A 20,607-nucleotide genomic window follows, 5' to 3' on the forward strand; every position below is an offset into this window, starting at 1 on the left:
GTTCAGAATTTCTTTTTTTGCAATGTCAACGTTTCAACACAGCAATCTATAATCAATATAAAAAATAAAATGGACTTTGTGATTTGCACTTTGGAGTATTTTTGAAAGCATATAGCCTACTCCAGTATTTGTATTCAAGTACACATTTGACTGAGCTTGCAGTTGAGTATTTTTGTATCTATTCTTAGACTCAAGTACTGGAGTTGAGTACTCTGTCGACCACGGTTAATGAAGACTTTGAAGGAAGTCAATGGACATGTCTTGTGAGGCCACAGTGACCTTGACTTTGACCTTTGCCCTTCTACATTTAAGGAGTTCATTCTTGAGTCTAAGTGGACGTTTTGTGCCAAAATGTCATGCAATTCCCTCAAGGCGTTCCTGGGATTCATTGCATTGACAAGGTTGGGGACAGATGGACGGACGGATAATAAGACAGACAATCCTGAAACGCAAATGCCACTGGCCCCGGCTTTCGCCTGGCAGAGGCAATAAAAATGATATTTGTTGTTGTTTTGGGGGGTATTTGCCAAGTACATTTGCTGGATTGATTGATGCCACCGACTCACGCAATGTTTACGAGGAAAACAGTTGTCCAGACAGAGTTACTTTTGATCCCCAACATTGGAACAAAGCCTGCTAGCCATTGTACACTGCGTGAGCGGTTTGGAGCGGATTTGAAGCCCGAGCACGGAGGAAAAAGCCTGTTCCCTTTGTTGTGTGGGCACTGGGCAGGGCTCTGACTCAGTGGACTGTCTGTCTGTCTCTGTCTGTGTTTCGGGGGGGGGGGGGGTTGGGCGGGTAATGGCCTGGCAAATCAACAATGGCAATCTGCTACTTCTGCCGCAGCGCTTCCCAAACGGTTGGATGTACTTGGGTTGTCCCACTCCATTTGATCTGCAGTGCACTTTCATTAGTGGCAGAGCACGCATCCATGTTCATGGTTGAAAAGTTAATGATTAAGAATACAGATTGTAGATGTAGAGAATATTATAGATCACTTTTCAAAAATCTAAAATGACACAGATGCTTTCCCGGTTTTAATGGGTTAACGCAGTAATATCACTTTAACTATACAGTACACTACCTTAAAAATATTTGTTTTAAATAAATAAATAAAAATAACATTTGAGCCATAACCATTACACAATGCGCCTATCTGCTCAAAAAACGTAACGTTTGCTGAAAATAGCAGATCTACAAGCTCACAACGCGTCGACACTTGTGAGCTATTTTTGCTATTCGTCACAAGACAAATTATTAGTTAAGTAGTTACTGTAGCTAAGTAGTTAAAAGTAATGGATATCTCCGTGGAATTTTCTGTAAACATTATACTCCAAAGAGAGGAGGAAGCCTATTAATTTTGGTGTCCGCACAACCTTTCATCTAGATTAGTGCCACCGTCAGGCCAAACAAATGAGAAAACCAGGGAGCCCTTAAGACAGTGGTTGTCAAAATGGGGAATGGTTCTACAGGGGGTCCCGAGCAAAATTATTTAATATGGCGTCAACATAAGTTTGACCACTTTAAACCTACAGTACACACTTTGGCTAAAAAATAGCTGAAGTTTGAGAACCACTGATTTAGGCCTTGGCGGAGACCTGTACTCTGCTGTGTGTGTGTGTGTGTGTGTGTGTGTGTGTGTGTGTGTGTGTGTGTGTGTGTGTGTGTGTGTGTGTGTGTGTGTGTGTGTGTGTGTGTGTGTGTGTGTGTGTGTATGTGTGTGTGTGTGTGTGTGTGTGTGTGTGTGTGTGTGTGTGTGTGTATGTGTGTGTGTGTGTGTGTGTGTGTGTGTGTGTGTGTGTGTGTGCGCGCACTTGCGTGCGTGCGTGCGTGCGTGCGTGCGTGCGTGCGTGCGTGCGTGCGTGCGTGCGTGTGTGCGTGCGTGCATGCATGCGTGCGTTTATTACACAATTGTGCAATTGTTTGTAGGATAAAGTAAAACAAAGCTAACATCTCCTGGTTGGCAAGTCAGTTAATTTAAGATCTGATAGCAAACAGCCTTGGGATCCCACCATGTGGCCCATAAGGTCAAAAGGTCGTAAGGTCTGTAAGTTCTGTAAGGTCTGTAAGGTCTGAAAGGTCTGTAAAGTCTGTAAGGTGTGACAAATAGATGTGTCTTGGGATTTGGCGGTAAGAGGCAGTAGGTCAGCAAAGAGAGAAAACATCTTTTATATATACCTGTTCTCTTGCAAGTTGTTCTCCAGTGGTCTCTGAGGAAAGGTGACAGTGATGGGGTTTTATCGCCTCTGCAGTGGTGGAAAATAACTCATTACATTTACTTGAGTACTAGTAGGCCTACTTAAGCACATGTTTTTAGTTTAGTTTCTGTACTCCACCTTAGTCCATAGCACTTGACCTAGCCTCAACGAGCATGCAGAATTAAAATTGTTTTTATATAGCATGTTATTCAGACATATGTTAGTTTCATTGTTTACCTGGCATCCTATAGTTTCTAAATTGTTTCAATATATGAATAATTTTGGTTTGGGGGGGGCGGGCTTAAAAAAAAAAAAGTTTATTCCCCCTTTTCTTTCCAAAGTACTGCATACCTTGTATAAACTGCTGTTGGTATGAACAATATATATATTTGTTTAAAGAATAAAACATTTTTTTAAACATCAATGCATTGATATAGAAAAAGGAAATGTACTTTTTAATTTGTGCTTTTTAACACTTACTGTAAGTATTTAGTTTTTTAAACTAGTACTCCTGTACTTTAACTCAAGTACAAATTTGACAGAGCAACTTTCACTTGTAGTGGAGTAACATTTAACCAGGAGTATCTATACTTTGTCCACTACTGCCTGGTCATTGGAACAGCTCTGTGCGTCTCTTGGCCAGTGTCGCCAAGTTTGCTTAAACAACTTTGGGCTTTTTTTCCTGTAAAGTTTCCTGTAAAAAATATTCCAATTATTTTCAAGAATGTTTTGATATGTAGGGCCCTATCTTGCGTGCCGCCTTACCCCTTATGCCTAGCTTATTAGCCATATTTTACTATTTTGAAAAAAACATTTCAAATAGTTCAACTAGCCGATCTATATCGACACCTTGTGAGCTTGTAGATCAGCTATTTTAACTATTTAAAAATGTTTTTCAAAATAGTAAAAAATGTCAAAACAATGTTTCGTGATAAGGGGTAAGGTGGTGCGCAAGGATTCAAGTGGTAAAACTAGTCCTAGTCGCTTCTTTTGGCCTTGTTTTCATAGACGTAGTTGCTTGCTTCTCACAATATCTGGCATCACTGCTGTTGGCCAATCACAATGTGCAGTTGGAGCTATAGCTACAACTGTGTTGTACAATATATGTACACAACCCAACAGCATGGAAGTGCTCCAAGCGTTCCAGTAACATATGTTCCCCATCTCTGTCGCTTCTCTCGGGAAGTGTAGAGCAAACACAGAGACGACACGACCACACCGTTACAGCACTGGTTCTCAAAGTAGGTTCACAGGACCGCCAGAGGTCCTTGAGGGGCCTCGAGGGGGGTCCTCAGAAACATTAGGAACAGTTGAAACCCTGTTCTGGCTTGTAGACCAGTTATTTTTTAATCTTGACAAATCGTGACAAATCTTCTCTTATTGGGGTCCCTGGCACAACGTCTTTTCAGATGAGGGTCTCCACGACTATATCAATTTCGGGGTCCTTGACATGAAAATGTTTGAGAACCAGTACTTTGCTAGCTACAGCCAGTGGCCAAGTAACTAAGTATATTTGCTCAAGTACTGCATACTTAAGTACAATTTTGAGGTACTTTTACTTTACTGGAGTATTTCCTATTTTCAATACTTCTACTTCTACTCCACTACATCTCAGAGTCAAATATTGTACATTTTACTCCACTACAATTATTTGAAAACTTGATTTTGTAGTTACTTTGCAGATATAAATTATTATATTATAATTAAAACATACATTAACCACTTTAGCCCTATTTTATACGTAGGCAATTTGAAAATAGCCGATCTACAAGTGAGCTTGTAAATTAGTAAATTCGCTATTTTCAAACATTTTAGCACTTTTAATTTTGGTACTTTAAGTACATTTTGATACCAATACTTTTGTACTTTTACTCAAGTAACATTTTAATTCCGGACTTTTACCTGTAACAGAGTATTTCTACAATGCAATATTGATACTTTTACCTAAGTAAAAGAGTACTTTTTACACCGCTGGCTACAGCACAGCAAGTCTTTTGCAAGTCTTTTGATGTAGGCTGATCAAATCAAGCCACGGGCCACGATGGCGCCACGGCAGGGATTACCCAGGGATTATAGTATAATATTCACCACACTCAGATTCCATGGCAATAGGACCAACTGGAAGCGTGACACAGACAGGCACCAGTGTGACAGATTTGACACCGATGAGCCTGACCCTGACTGTCAGCTCAGGGCAGCACCTGCGTCTGGTCTGGCCACCACTTTAACCCAGATGTCCCTATGTCGGGCATGTCATTATAGGCAAAACATGCTTGAAAATAGCCGAACGCGTCACATTGCATGAGCTTCATGAGCTTGTATGTTTGCAATTTCTTTGAACAAAGAAAGATACATTTTCATATTTTTAAAATGAATAATAATAATAATAATAATTCATAATGTATTATTATTACCCTTATTATTATTATTATTATTATTATTATTATTATTATTATTATTATTATTATTATTATTTCCTAAAAAAAGAAAATAAAGCTTTGCCCATGAGTCTGAGCTCCCATACAGAAGCACATGCCAAGGGATGAAAAACAATTCAATTTAGATGTTTTTGTTTTCAAATAAAATGAGATATTTTGGCAAAGCCACTGATTCATTTCCTGTCAATCTGTGATGTGGCACAACAGACACGGATTCACAGGCCAATTTGGTTAATCGCCATAATTGCATATAATTGCCTGGATTAACTAAAGAACCCACGGTTCACAATATTGTTTGCCTTTGGTTTGGATGTTCCCAAAAGACAGCAACGTTGCTGTAACATCTCTGTGTTGTTTGGCCGAGATTCTAGCAGAATAAAACCCTAGGAAATACACGTGCGTGAGGACTGTTTGCAGATTAGGTTCTGCATGCTTTGGAGCACCGTCAATTTCAGTGGCGATTGGGGGGGAGGGTGGGGGAGGAGAGAGTGGTCACGGGACGGGGAATATTGTAAATCCTCTTGTTCATGCATTTGTTGCATTAAACAGTGGCCGCCATCTGCTAAGCTTGGACGGCACAATGCAAACGGCGGCGGGATGGCCGCAACCTGCCCAGTTTGCCTCGCGGTACATGCCCACACACTAAAAATACTGCATCCTGCCCCGGGGCTAATGGGCTCTTAGGCTATCTTATAGCTGTATACAGTGGCGGCCCGAGCGGAGATGGAGCTAAAATGCTGTTAATCAAAATAAGCTGACACAAAAACAAAAGGCAGTTTGGTTTCGTTTGGCTAGCCGGTTGGTGGGAAGGGCGGAGGGCGTGTGTGTGTGTGTGTGTGTGTGTGTGTGTGTGTGTGTGTGTGTGTGTGTGTGTGTGTGTGCGTGCGTGCGTGCGTGCGTGCGTGCGTGCGTGCGTGCGTGCGTGCGTGCGTGCGTGCGTGTGAGTGTGTGTGTGTGTTTCATAGAATGATATTGTGTGTGGCTAACACACACTGGCAACAACATGCGGAACCGGCACACGGCAGCCTAAAAAAACACCCCCATCCTTACCATAATATAATGTAATGTAATTTAATGTAATGTAATATAAGGCAGTATTATGGATTTAAGGCCATTTAAGAAATGTTAACCATTATGTACATACAGTGCTATGTGTTTCATCAGTGACTTATTATGCAGTGGCGCATATCATACAACTTGCAAGACATAAATTAGTAGGCTAATTTAAAAGTTGATTCCTCATTGAAGTTGATAGTTGTATGTATTCATACTGCTAGTACACCAGCTCAGCTGTAAACAAAAGGCAACATTTTGCAACAGAAACTTCTTGTGTTGTCTTGAATAATTGTGAAACAATTTGACAGAAAAAAGAAAGAAAGAAAGACACAAATGTTCTCTTCTGGGGGCCCCAGCATCTTTTCAGATGAAGGTCCATGGCCGAATACACAGCAATTTAGGGGATCTTTTTCAGGCCCAAAATATTCATTTGAACTGGGGACCCTCCACCCTGACAAGCACTTGGAATTGTAGAAGCATTACATTTAGTTTGACTCGGTTCCACAGATAAATATTGTGAAAATAGCTTAACTACAAACTCACAACGTGTTGTGAGCTTGTAGATCAGCTATTTTCAAAATTGTTGCCTCTGTCTTATATTATTTAACAATTTGGCCAATGTTTGACCAGTTTTTAGTTTGTTGATGCAGTAATGGTCTTTTTTTTTCATGTCATTTCATTTATTTTCTTTAGGTATTAAAAAGCTCTTAAAAGTCATTAAATTGTCACTTTACTGTTATCTGGGGACCGCCCCAGAATCATGTAGGGCAGTGGTTCTCAACCAGTGGTCCGGGGACCACCAGTGGTCCTTGAGGGGGTTCCAGGGGGTCCCCAGACAAATGAATAGTTAGGAACCAAATTGAACCTTGTGTGTCTGTAACTCTGAGAGTAGGCCCATTTGGTTCCATTTGTACACTCTCAGAGTTAAATGAACACTGATGATGATACTACTGTGTACTTGGGACCCCCAAGAAATCAAAATGGTTGAGTCCCTGGCATATCTTTTCAAAAGGGGGTCCCTGGGCTAATATGTGTCAATTTGGGGGTCCTTGACCCAAAACAAATGTTGAAAACCACTGATGTAGGGGGTCGCGACCCACAGGTTGAGAACCACTTATCTAACATGTCAATCCTCCACTTCTTACCCCCCCCTCCCCCTCTCCCCCTCTCCACCAGGCAGTAGGCGACTGAGATGGGCGTGCGTCTAGGCCGCTTGAGCGACTCCAAGTGGTGGCCGCCGGCGCCGCGGCCGCCCTCGCCGTCGTCGGCGCCGCCGCTGCTCCTGCTGCTGCTGCTGTCGCTCCTGCTCTGCGGCGGCGTCATCCCCGGCTGCCGGGCGCGGCCGTTCGGGGTCCCCACGGACCCGGCGGTCAACGTGGCGGTGGTGTTCAGCGGCTCCACCTACTCGGCCGAGATCAAGGGCCGCCTGAGCCGGGAGAACTTCATGGACCTGCCGCTGGAGGTCAACCCCATCACCGTGCTGGTGAACAACACCAACCCGCGCGCGCTGCTCACGCGCATCTGCGACACGCTCACCGCCAACCGCGTGCACGGCGTGGTGTTCGAGGACAACGTGGGCTCGGAGGCCGTGGCCCAGATCCTGGACTTCATCAGCACGCAGACGGCGGTGCCCATCGTGGGCATCAGCGGAGGCTCGGCCGTGGTGCTGCCGTACAAGGTCAGTGGAGGAGGAGGAGGGATCAAGGGTCGTTGTGTGCCAGTGTCTCACCATGGTTGTAAACATATGTACTGTACTTTTTAAATAGAAACGGATTAAGTATGTGTAGGAGTTCTTAGAATGAATCGAGGAATATCATTTTTAATCCACTCAATTTGATGAAATCCCTTCTACAGTTCAGCTGTCTTTTTCGCAGCTTCATGAGGCTGCATCAAACAGGATGAATCGTTTGAAAGATACAGTTTGTGAGTTAACATATGATAAGGCTAGACACATACGTATATTTAGAAACTCTGTTGTTACAGTAATGGTACAACAAAAAATGCAGAAAGACCCCTGTCCATATTGTATACATACCTGTACATACAGTATGCAATGTTATAGTATTGGATGTCAAACATGGCAAAAGTTTCAACTAATGATGTAAACTGATGACAAAGTAATTCATGTGAGCAAAAAGCTCAAACTTCAGACTAAATGCTAGGTTTCCAGCATCACAGCTTGGCATTTAAAGCTGCAATAAGGACTGCTTTCGAAACATCAACTCGAGACATTGCTTTGGTTAACTGCTATGCCCACATTGCCTGTATACCATGGGTTTTAAACAGGGGGTCTGGGACCCCTAGGAGGTCCTCGGAGTTACTACAAGGGTCCGGCAAATCTCTGTAAGATAGGACACTTTTTTTTTTGTATAACACATTAACCACTTGAACCTATGGCATCCATTTGCTGTGGGAACATTTGTAGAAAATAAAAAATCTACAAGCTAGATATAGATACATGTACTTTTACACCACTACAATTATTTGAAAACTTTAGCTACTTGTTACTTTGTAGATTTTGATTATTATTACAAAACATGCATTAACCACTTTAGCCCTATATATACTTCGGCTGTTTGAAAATAGCCGATCTACAAGCTCACAATACGTCGCATTGTGAGCTTGTCGATCTGCTATTTTCAAAAGATTTGTATACATACTGTACTGTATTGAACTTGTGAATGGGACATTCTGCATTATGAGTACTTTTACTTTTGGTACTCTAAGTATAAATTGGTACCAATACTTTTGTACTTTTACTCAAGTAAATTCTAAATACCAGACTTTTACTTGTAACTGAGTATTTCTAGATTGTTGTATTTGTCCACCACTGCACGTGCACTACGCTCCAGATAGGCTTTGTTCCAAAATGGCTGTATCGTTCCGTGATGCCGTCACCGGTCATTTTCCAATAAGAGAAGCCCAGCGCTGGTGGCATTATGTGGGTGTGTGCAGAACGACAACACAGCGCCGGAGGCATAAGCCCAGTCGCTGCGTTATGAGCCTTGCAGCTTTATTGCCTCCATGCAAATTGCCGCTCGTTGAGGCAACAGGGCAGCGCACTGAGGCACGCACACAATAAAGAAAACGTTTATTCAGTTGCAGGGAATGGCCGACGATATGAAGCAGCCAGGCAGCTGACCTCCACTTTACTCTATTCTACACGTCATTTCAGCTCCGAAAGTAGCAATACCACTGTGTAAAAAAACGATTTACAAATTTTCCGCTTTTGCATTTTCTTTCCATAAATCAGTGCCATTGAACACCCTTTACGTCTGTGTGTTGATTAAACAAACATTGAAAGGTATTAAAAAGTGCTTCTGACAAAACCAACTAACTCCATTGGATCCTCAAACTTTCTGCTAAGTCCACCAAAGTGCGGTGGAGTTAGCTGGTTTTGCTGACTCCAGGCTCCACCCCCTTTTGACCTCCAGCCTCATTGTGAGCTTTGAGGTCCATTTAGCTGTTCTTATCAATGATGAACAAAACCTTGTAACTCCACTTTTTGTTTAGTTTTTGTCATTTCCTGAAAAATTAACTGAAATACACACAAAATCAAATATTTTATGGTCATGGAACCAAGCCATCCAGGAGCCTGGATGGCTTGGTTCCAGGCTTAACATAATTTATTTAAATATTTTCGGTTATCTCTATGGGAAAAAAAATATGGGATTTCTTTTTGTGAAACCACACAATGGCCGTCCCTATTGTCAGTGTCAGCCGAGAATGCGGGAATCTATCCCTGTTTCAATGCTCTAGACCCCTGGTAGATGGAATACTGAGGTGGAGCGCCACACCTACCGTCAGCTCCAAGTACTTAGCGCACGATTTGCCGAACCCAAGCCGCGCTACTCGTACGTTGAGTTGAATAGCATCAAAATACACTTAAAATAGCTCAGAATGTCCATTTCAGAATCATATACCTGTATATCATGTTATTTTATTGATCATTAACCACTTAAAGGTGTTGGTACTCCAACACCTCAGTGTCACTGCAGACTAAGCTTCAAACCTCCCAAAACAAACTGATCCGACTACTTCTCGGACTGGGGCCCATGACCCACCTCTCTCCCACTCACTTTGCCAGCCTAGGCTGGCTCAGGGTGGAAGACAGGGTTAAACAACTAAAAATGGGTCTGGTCTTCAAAATTGTAAATGCAGATTTGCCCGATATGCCCCCTATACCCGCATATCTGTATAAATACCTCGAAAAAGTTAGTGACACCCACAGCCACGAAACTAGAGGGAGCGTAAACAACAATCTGGTACCACCCACCCATAAAACAAACATGGGCAAATTCTCCTTCTATAGCACAGCCACTAAGGAATGGAATAGTCTAACCCCATCCCTCAAAAAATGCAGTTCGCTGGGCTCATTCAAAACAGCCCTAAAAACCCATCTTTCTGGAGGCCGAAAGAGGAGCTAGTACCAGTTTCCCTGTAGACAGACGACCCCCCCCCCTCCTCTTTTTGTACATATTTTGTATTTCCTCATGCTTTTTTTGTATATAATTTTTATTTTTCCATGCTTCCCCCCCCCCCCCCCTTTTTTTTGTACATATATTTTTTACATGCTTTTTTTGTACATAGTGGTATTTTTTTTATGTATTATCTGTATTTTCATGTTGATTTTTGAACTGTTTGGTTGCTACTATATATGTCTATGAAATTAACTCAAGGACCCCAACGGAAACAAGTCCGCAAGGACTTTTTTGGCCGGACCTTTTAGTCAAAAGCATTATAAATGTAACTGTGTTGTTTTACATTCTTTTACCTAATAAAAATGTCAATCAATCAATCAAAAGGTAGGGTAAGTGATTTTTGTTGTTGTTAAATAGCTCTATATTCTGATAGCAATCATTGCATGTCTGTTCAGTAACACAGGTCTCCTCTCTTCTCTCTCTCTTACTCTTATCTCTCCTCTCTTCTCTTCTAAGCTCTTTAAGTAGTAAGTAAGCCTTGCCGAGACAGTAGCCCAGCATAGGGCAGGAGCCTATTGATGTACAAGTAAATCCCCTGGACATGACGCTAGTATGTCGCAGGGACTTGCCCCCAATCCAACTTTGATGCTGAGTGCCAAGCAGGGAGGCTTTGGGTTCCATTGTTATCATTTTTGGTATGACCCGGCCAGGGATCGAACCTCCCAATCTCAGGGAGGACACTCTAATATAACCACAAGGCCACCAGCTCTTTAGTAAACAGAAAATGCATTTTCAAGTTGGGATTCCAATTTTATTCAACTGGGAGAGGATTCATACAGGATACAGTTGAAATCGGAAGTGGTGACACAAAGAAATGAGCAGACAATTGTTTTACTGAAACCTGAAAATGTGTTCTCTGTTAACGAGCCAAGGTCAAGGTCAAGTTTAAGTCGTAAAAATACACATTAACATGAATCCAATATGTAGGCGCGGGTTCCCTGCTTCAGCTAAGAGAGTAAGAGAGACAGGGAGACCCCTGTTACTGAACACATACTATAGCAATGATTACTATCAGACAATTATTATAGAGCTTTAACTTTTTAACAATTCCTTTTTTCATTTTAAACACAAAATATCACTTCCTCTACCTTTAAGCCCTTTGGCTAATCAAAAATAGCCGATCTACAAGCTCACAACAAACATGTAGATATGCTATATAAGTACATTAATTAATAATAATTGTAATAATAATAATAATAATAATAATCTGCAAAGTAACTAAAAAGTGCCCTATTTTCCTCTGAGTTGTAGTGGAGTATAGGTAAAAATTATTACAAAATGGTCAGGTCATGTTAAATTACCTACAAATTGTACTTGAGTACAGCACTTGAGTAAATGTACTTAGTTACTGTCCAACACTGCATATCAGCTCATGTTTTAGCCCACAACTGTTTGAGTATGCGGCTCACAGAGAGTCAAACAGTGGGACGAATAATGACATCCACGCAAACGCCCTCGATTTCCATCTGTTAATCCGCTTTTCAAATAGTTTTTTTCCTCTTTTCTCTTTTCTCTCCCTCTTGTGTTTGTGAGATTGTTTTTCATAATAAATGTGACACAACATTTAGCCCAGGCACACACAATCTCTCCCGTTCCCCCTATTACACATTCATGGAAAGACCCCTTAAATAAGCATCCACACACCCAGACCCCCATAAAATGCAATATTGGATTTTAATCTAGTTTTGAAGTTTAGTTATCCTGAGTCTCGAGGTCCAATCGATTACATGAGGCTTGATTTATACTCGGATGCACGCCGGTGTGGCAGATCTATAAGCTCGCGATCCTGAAGTTTTACTTCAGGGGTCTTCAACAGGGGCTCTGGGACCCCTAGGGGGTCCACAGATTATACTGCAGAGGGTTGTGTGATAGGGACCCTCGCATCCGTATTCAGGTTGAACATTAGCCAAAAATAGCCGATCTACAAGCTCACAAAGTGTCGCAGATGCGTTGTGAGCTTGTAGATCGGCTATTTTCGGCGAAGAGGTTTGGTGTACTGGGAAAAAAAGAGCAGACCAAGTACCGAGCCAAGGTCAAGGTCAAGTTCACAAAGCATTGAGGGTTTAAGTCGTTAAATGTCTGAAAATACACATTAACTTGAATCCGATATGTAGTCGGGGGGTCCCTGCTTCATCTCTCTCTCAGCTAAGGGGTCCTTGGTCTGAAAAAATGTTGAAGACCCCTGTTTTACTTCACGGTTAATTGTAATACAAATAATTACGATGTGAGAATCTAATTGTGTTTTTGACATTGAACATTGGGAACACCCTCACGGGTCTGTGAATCCATATGTGGTTCCATTTGTTCACCCTCGGGCCCTATTATGTTGTCTTAATTACCGCCAGGTCTTATAGTTTTAACGTGGACGCGTGGTCAATGCCATTTTGCTATTATGGGTCATGGGTGTGGTTTGGGCGTTACTTTAATCAAAGCAAGAGTATCGGCTGCCATTCCCTTTAAGATCAGTGCAAGACAGTGTTATACTTATTTTCCATGAGTTAAGGTTAGATCAGAAGAGAAATAAACATCACATTGAAAGGAGAGATGTCCCAGTGCATGCATGGCCGTCACAATCACTGTCTAATTATGTGACTCATGTCCAAAACACATCTGTGATGTATCTCTTGACAAACCAACACATATTCACATTCTCAGTTGCCTATTATTAAAGCATCTCCCCCTTCCTATCTATCTCAGAGCAACAAGACACACATCGGTATGTTTCACAAATTAGTTCAGTGCTGCAACTGCTGCCGGTCGCTGCGTGATGCGTTGTATGCTTGTCGTGAAAGTAAACATGGCTGCGCTTGGAGAGACAGAGGAAGATAACTCATTCCATTTGTTTGTTTCACTTCTAACCTACGGGAAAAACTGTTGTAAAAACCTTTATTTTATTTTATTTTATTGAATTAATGAAGGAATAAGTCTTTGAAATGCCACCTAAATTGTGAGTGGAAGCTGGAACAACATGAGTCTTTCAGACATGCGTGCTTAATGTGCGCCCGTCCGTCTCCCGACACCTGCTTATCGCTTGATATCGTTTGTTAGAGGGATAATAAAAACATGATTTATACACTGCATGCACACAGACACTTCACATATTATAAGAACTTTGAATTATAACAATCGCTTGAGAATTGCGCGAGTATGGCTGTGTTAAACTGCCTTGGCCATACAACCAAACATTTATTTTTGCACTTAACGTCTTAGCGCTATGCGGTGAGTCTTGTTAAGTCAGCAGGCAAAATAGCAGATACCACATAGCGCCCTTAATTAACATAATTATGAACGCACCCCAGGCGTTAAATATGCTGGCGATATGCAAGCCTTTTTCACACTTTTAGAGCATAATTTCTGTATTTTTATATCAAAAGTCCCCAAAAGGCCAATCTTAATTACTTCCTGTAAACAAAAACGTGCTGCGTGATGTCATTTCACTACGTCTTTTAAGTATATAGTACATTTATTAGAAGGATAAACCCCTTGAGATGCAGATCTCATTTTCGAGGGGGTCATTAAGTGTTTCCGTTCAGCGCAACTTGTAAAATAGCGATTGCGTAAAAGATGGTGCCGTTATGACGTAATTACAGTATACAGTATAGAAAATACAGTATGGAAATAAGACTTGCTAGGGCCCTGTCTGTCAGAGTTTAATAACTGAGGATGTTACTGTTTAGATTTGATCAAATGGGGGTCTGTGGCAAGTATGAACTCCTTCAAAGTAGGTGGTCAAAGGTCAGGATCACTGACCTCACGAATGTTGTTCACAAAATCCCTTCAAAGCCTTTGTTAATACTATTATGATGAGTCTGAACAGACAGTCAGACACAGATGTCTGTTTGCCAGTGGAATAAAATCATGATGTGATATTTCTAGTTTTCTTGGAATCATGCATGGTCTCAGAACAATGCCTGCTCATGCAGATACAGTTTTTTTCCCCCACCCCTGTTCCATTTCCGGAGAGCTGTAAGTTCCGTACACTTCTATAGAGCATTATCATCATATTTATTACTGTATTACTGAATGTTCCGGCTATAAGAACATTTTGGATAAAATCCCAGGGGCACCAATGACATTACCCCAACTGTCTTTATGGGATGTCGTCTATCATAAATCTATGATTTATGCTTCACTTCATAGCAGGCTTCTGATGTGTTGGAAAGGCTGTAAAAGACGTTTGCGTGTGCGTGTGCGTGCGCGCGCGCGCGCGCGCGCGCGCGCGCGCGCGTGCGTGCGTGCGCGCGCGCGTGCGTGCGTGCGTGCGTGCGTGCGTGCGTGCGTGCGTGCGTGCGTGCGTGCGTGTGTGTGTGTGTGTGTGTGTGTGTGTGTGTGTGTGCGTGCGTGCGTGCGTGCGTGCACTGTTCTAATATGCAGTGATAGACCGGGTGTATTGCTGTATAAGGGAATTTGGAGGCCGTTGTGAATATGTCCTTGCGGGATGTTGTATTTTTTTATTGATTGAATACTTTATTAGTCAATATTGTTAATGGCATGAGGTACAGCAAAACATTTGGCCTAAAAGGATAAAACAAAAATAGCGAGTGCCGCGCTATGAGCTTGTAGATCTGCTATTTTTGGGGGGGCATTAGGCGTTAAATCTTTGGAACCCCGATCCACACTGTAAATTGCTGTGTTCATTTAACTCTGAGAGTTACAGACCCTGTGCCAAGTGTCCATTTGGACACCCTGACGGTCCCGGGACCACACATTGAGCACCAGCGATGTCGGAGGTAACGCCGGGGATGTTCTTAATGCCCCCAATCAGGACGGTTAAACATTTCCAGGACAGGAATCCGATTATTGCTCATATCTCTGCCATCGGCTTTGAGCCCATGCAGATCAAACAGAGCGATGCAGTATGAAAAATGAATGAGTCTGCGGTATCGGGGCTGTGTTGTCTTGTTGACTAGCTTTGGGGACGACATCCCATGAATCAATAAGTCATGAGCAATCTCCCTGTCCCATTGATTAGCAGCGTTAGACACGCCGAAGGCTTGATCCGAGACTTCTTGTTGTTATCATTAATAGATTTTGAGTGTTGAGTCAAGTCTGGTACATTCTGTCTGTGTTTTTTATGCCTCCGATAATGACATCCATGGCAGGAGGCATTAGGCGTTACTTTTCAGGATTCAAAGTACATTTACTCAAGTACTGTACTTTAATTGAGTATTTCCAGTTTACAGTACTTTTACTACTCCACTACATCTCAGAGGCAAATATTGTACTTTTACTCCACTACAATTATTTGACAACTTTAGTTATAGTTACTTTTCAGATGTAAATTATGATATTATGAAACCACTTTAGCCCTATTTTATACCTAGGCTATTTGAAAATAGCCGATCTACAAGCTCACAACGCGTTGCATCGCGACACGTTGTGAGCTTGTAGATCTGCTATTTTCAAACATTTGAATACTTTTACTTTTGGTACTTTAAGTACATTTTGATACCAATACATTTACTCAAGTACATTTTTAATTCCGGACTTTTAATTGCAGTATTGATACTTTTACTTAAGTAAAACATCTGAGTACTTTTTCCACCACTGCACTCTAGTATGACTAAGTAGGAAATGTATTTAAGAAACAAGTTAAAATATGGAGATAAGAAGTTTCTGCCCGACAACAACGAAAGATACTACTGAAAATAACAATAATCAAAATAAATGTACTATAGCCAAAAAAAGGGCCATATTTAATAATGTATACTTAAATGTTTTTGAACTGGACATAACCAATCTACAAGCTTACAATGCGTCCCATTATGCCGCATTGTGAGCTTGTAGATTAGCTGTTTCCTCCATGCAACACTGGTGCATAACTAAGTTTAACAAATTTTTACCACGGCCAACCAGCAGCCATTCTACTCCGAAACAGAACAGCTGCAGCTTGTAAATTGGAATCCCCCTTATTTCCTTATTCTTGCGTTTCTGACTGCTCTCTTATCAAACGGATGGAAACCTTGTATGTCAAAAGGCGTTACTCTTCAGGAAATGTAAAAAGTACCTGTTTTCCAATGGATCCAATGTAGTTTTTATTTAGTCACAAGCTCTTGTTACTATTTTCATTGGTCCAATATTTATACAAACCCACCTACACTTTAAAACATATATATATATATATAGTGTTAACCTATTAAGACCTGAAAAGAAGTATTCTGAAAAACGTATGCTTCTATATCAGTGGCGCTCAAACTTTTGCATGTCAAGGACCCCCAAAATGACATGTATTTGCCCGCCGGCGCCCATCTCAAAATATTTTGTTCCAAGGACCCCCAGAAGCAAAGATTTGAGTTTAAAAAAAATAATTTAAAATAATATATATTCAAAGACTTGCACACATTTTCAAGATTTTTCAAAAATAGCAGATCTACTAGCTCGAGCTATGAGTATGTATATCTGCTATTTTTGAATAGCCAAAGTGTAAAATAATGCTTTTTAGTTCAAATCAAAAAATTACACAGATGCGTTCCAGGTCTTAATGGGTTAATAGAAGATGTACAAGCTCACAACACGTTGCAACGCGGCTACTTTCGCTTCTTTCGTGTGACTCGATGACTACTGTAAGTAGGGCTGAAATATGGAGATGCAAGGTTTTCTCCCTGACAGTGACGATATATATTTCCCAAAACACGGGCAATCCCCCTGGCTTCTCAAAGGCGATACAAGAGGTGTCAGTCAGTGGCTAAACGCTTCCCCACTGGTCGTTTATAGTGTAATTACCCCCGGCGCTCGGACTGTAACATCAAATAATTCATAATGAATTACATAATAAATGTAGAACAGAGGGAAGGGGGGGAGGGGAGGGGACTATTACTAAGGCAGGCAGCTGTTAAAATGAAGGACTTATTTTCATCCATGACTAGGCTTTGAGAGAGGATGTGAACATTAATATAATAACGTTCAGGGTATTCGTTTAAAGTGTCTAACAACGCTGAGAATGCAGACATTTATTTTAGGGGTGCTCGCTCCGATGGGATTTCTGGGTCGGATCCCGATCACTGATTATTTTCATCAGGACTGGACAATACTGAGATTATACTGGGAAAAAAAGTAAAAGTACTAAAATGTTTGGAAAATAGCAGATCTGCATCGTGACGCGTTGTGAGCTTGTAGATCGGCTATTTTCAAATAGCCTAAGTATAAAATCGGGCTAAAGTGGTTAGTGTATGTTTTCTCTCCAAAGTAACTAATAACTAAAGTTTTCAAATAGTTGTAGTGGAGTGAAAGTACGATACTTGCCTTTGAGATGTAGTTAGAAGTAATAGTATTGAAAATTGGAAATACTCCAGTAAAGTTAAAAATACCTTAAAATTGTACTCAAGTACAGCACTTGAGTACAATTTGAAAGAAAAAAAAGTTGTTACTGCTACTACAGTATCTATACCGCCTGTCTCTTCTTAGAATGGACATGCTCACGTAATGTAAATGTACCTAACATTTTACTTAAGTACAGTACTTGAGTAAATGTACGTGGTTACTTTCCACTACTGCCCAAGGCGACGCCAGCCAAGCTGTGTTAGAGTTGAGACACTTTCAAGTTCATTTTGGTGTATCCTGCTGTCTGAACACTTTGAGCCTCCAATGACTTTGCCCATTAAATTCTCTTTAAATAGCTAATCAGGAGACCACTTAACTTATAAACGCATGCACCGAGTCCAGAGACACCCATCGATTGTACAACTAACGGAGGGCAATTCACTGTCTTAGGAAGGTCTTCTTTTTGTATTAATTTGTTACACTCGGTGAACAGCCAAGGTCAAGTGGCACTAGAAGTAGTTGGGGAAAGTATTATGTATCTTCAGAAGAAGACCTTGTGTTGATCGAGACGTAATTGACCGGCAGCAAGTTACTTAAAGCACACACTTTGACAGAGGTTTGGGTTGTGTAGTTAACTTGCAATGTAACTAGTCCAATTGGTGACATAATATTGCTCCATTGCGCGGTTGATTAGAAATTAGCCTCGACCTCCAGGCTTTTATTTTCTAAACATAATGTTTGGGGGAGGAGGAGGGGCAAGGGGCGGGGGCTGACGGACAGATCGGTGAACCAATGGGATTTCACAGAATTTTTCTGCAGAGATTTTGAACCCGCCCCTCTAGACCAGATATCAGACACGCCAGGGCAGCCTACTTGCAATGTAACTGGTCCAATTGGTGACATATATTGCTCCATTGCGCGGTTGATTAGAAATTGACATACGTTGTACCTGTGAAACAGCTCTCAAAGTCACTCGTCTAGCACATAAACAAACACAAGATTTTGACAATATAGAACATCACAACACACAGTATTTCTTTCTTTCTTTCTTTGTGTCAGCTTCCTGTAGTTTTTACTATTTGAAGATCAGTGATCTAGTGAATGTCAACATCAAGTTGACATTTTCACTATAGATATGCCGAAAAATGGTCATGACTGACATCATGCAGTAGTACTGACGTCATCTCATGATCATTGGTTCTCAAAGTGGGGTCCGGGGACCCTCAGAGGTCCTTGGGGGGTACCAGGGGGTCCCCAGCTAAATTAGTTAAAGAGGTGGTACCATGGTTTTGCACTTTTTCTGTTTTTCATGTGTCTATGAGGTTGATAGAACTTCATTAAGCCCCCTGGTGGTGTTTTTATGGTGTATTATGTCTTCTCTGACTATTTTGAGTTTCTCCCTGGAGGCTGAAACCTTGAGGGTCAAACGTGCCAATAGAGAAACAGCGCTTTAGTGACACAGTAAAAACATACCCTCCCCCTCATTATCATAACACAACAGGTGTGGGCATGAGGAGGAGGAGGGACTAGGACAGGTGGGTGGTGCTAAGGTGGTGGAGGAGGTGCTAAGGTGAGAACCAGGTATTAGTGATGTGCGGGTCGGGTTTTTTCATGACCGGCCCCGCCCCAACCCGCCACAGAACCCAACCCACCTTAACCCACCCCGCGAACCCATATATAAATCTATGGCTCAACCCGCCCCGCGACCCGTGGTGGGAATATATATATATATTATATAGCGCTCTTTTAAGTACCCAAAGTCGCTTTAAATGTCTACAGTAGCACAACATTGTCATGGGCTAAATAAAAGCATGTTGTTAAAAAAAAAAAAAGCGGCTGACCCACTAACCCGCAGCCCGCATAATTGCCTCTGAAATCCTGACTCGACCACCCGCGCCGCGGGTTGACCCGCGGGTTACGGGTCGGCCCGCTCATCACTACCAGGTATACTTAATGAACTGGAGGCGTGTCCACATAAAAACATAATTTTAACAATTTCTGTACACTTTTTTGAAAAAAATCTTCCTCCTAGTATAACCATAATACCTGATGATTATGTTTTAGGGGGGGGGGGAAATCACTGAAAATCATTTGAACCACTTTTTCCATATTTTATACTTTGGCTATTTAAAAATAGCAGATATACAAGCTCATAGTGCGGCACTCGGTGCCACGCTATGAGCTTGTAGATCTGCTATTTTTGAAAATCCCTGGCACAAGATATTTTTGAGATGGGGGGGGGGGGGGGGGTCCGCAGCCAAATACATATCATTTTGGGGGTCCTTGACATGACAAAGTTTGAGAAACACTGTCATAGATGACTGATATAGACTGGCCTTGGGTACTGGCCGTGAATGACAGCTGTTGCCTGTGAATGACAGGTACCGCACTAAACCAAGTGATTCTCAACCTTTTCCATTTCAAGGACACTTTTTTTTTAAATCTCTGGGACAGAAAATACATTTTCAGAAAGAACTCATGCAGAATTCAGGATAAGCGAGTGACATTGGAAGTGATGAAACAAAAGCAGACAAATTGGAGCTGGAACGTATGCTCCTGTCAGATGGGTTTGCCACGTGCATTTTCAGACTCAGAGCACGTATATTTGAATGGTCAATCATTTAATTGTGTTCCGGCTTGGATCAATGCAACTAATATAGTATAATTTAAAATCCTATTGATCAATATTGAATTTTTATTTTGTCATTTTGTATAAAAAATAAAAAATAACGTTTTTTTCAAAAATATATGTTTTATGATCATTAAAATGTTAATGTTTTGCCAATTATTTGGGGGCCCATTTGCAGTATCCTCAGGGCCCTGGCCCACAGGTTGAGAATCACTATCGTAGCTGACTGTCATGTCATAGATTCTATGACACGTCTATGACGCATGACAACATATTTGGGCACGCTATCAGCATGATCACAGCCCCATTGACTTCCATTATGAATTAAAGTTAAAGGGCAAGACCACTTTGGTAGAGGTCTGGGTTGTGTAGTTACCTTGCCATTATGTAACTCCAAAGGTGGACAAGAAATAAAAAATAATTGCTCCATTGATTAGAAATTGATAATTCAAAATATGCTCCTTATTGACTTACATTGTACACTGAAACAGCTCTCAAAGTCTCTCTTTTAGCACATAAACAAACACAAACAAAGCTGATTCAGA

At 41.5% G+C, this 20,607-nt stretch overlaps 1 protein-coding gene across 1 annotated transcript in view; it reads left to right on the top strand.

Annotated features, from left to right (window-relative positions):
- Positions 1 to 6,884: 6,884 nt before the first annotated feature.
- grin2ca (glutamate receptor, ionotropic, N-methyl D-aspartate 2Ca) overlaps positions 6,885 to 20,607 on the top strand; it is a gene marked incomplete at both ends in the record, with an annotated part of 133,050 nt that continues 119,327 nt past the window's right edge. Inside the window, one exon of the mRNA XM_080446600.1 lies at positions 6,885 to 7,370. Coding sequence (XP_080302726.1) covers positions 6,885 to 7,370 — 486 coding nt within the window. The remainder of the gene's footprint in view (positions 7,371 to 20,607) is intronic.

The sequence above is a fragment of the Gymnoscopelus braueri genome, assembly GCF_963280865.1.
Source record: "Gymnoscopelus braueri genome assembly, chromosome: 13".
NCBI lineage: Eukaryota > Metazoa > Chordata > Actinopteri > Myctophiformes > Myctophidae > Gymnoscopelus > Gymnoscopelus braueri.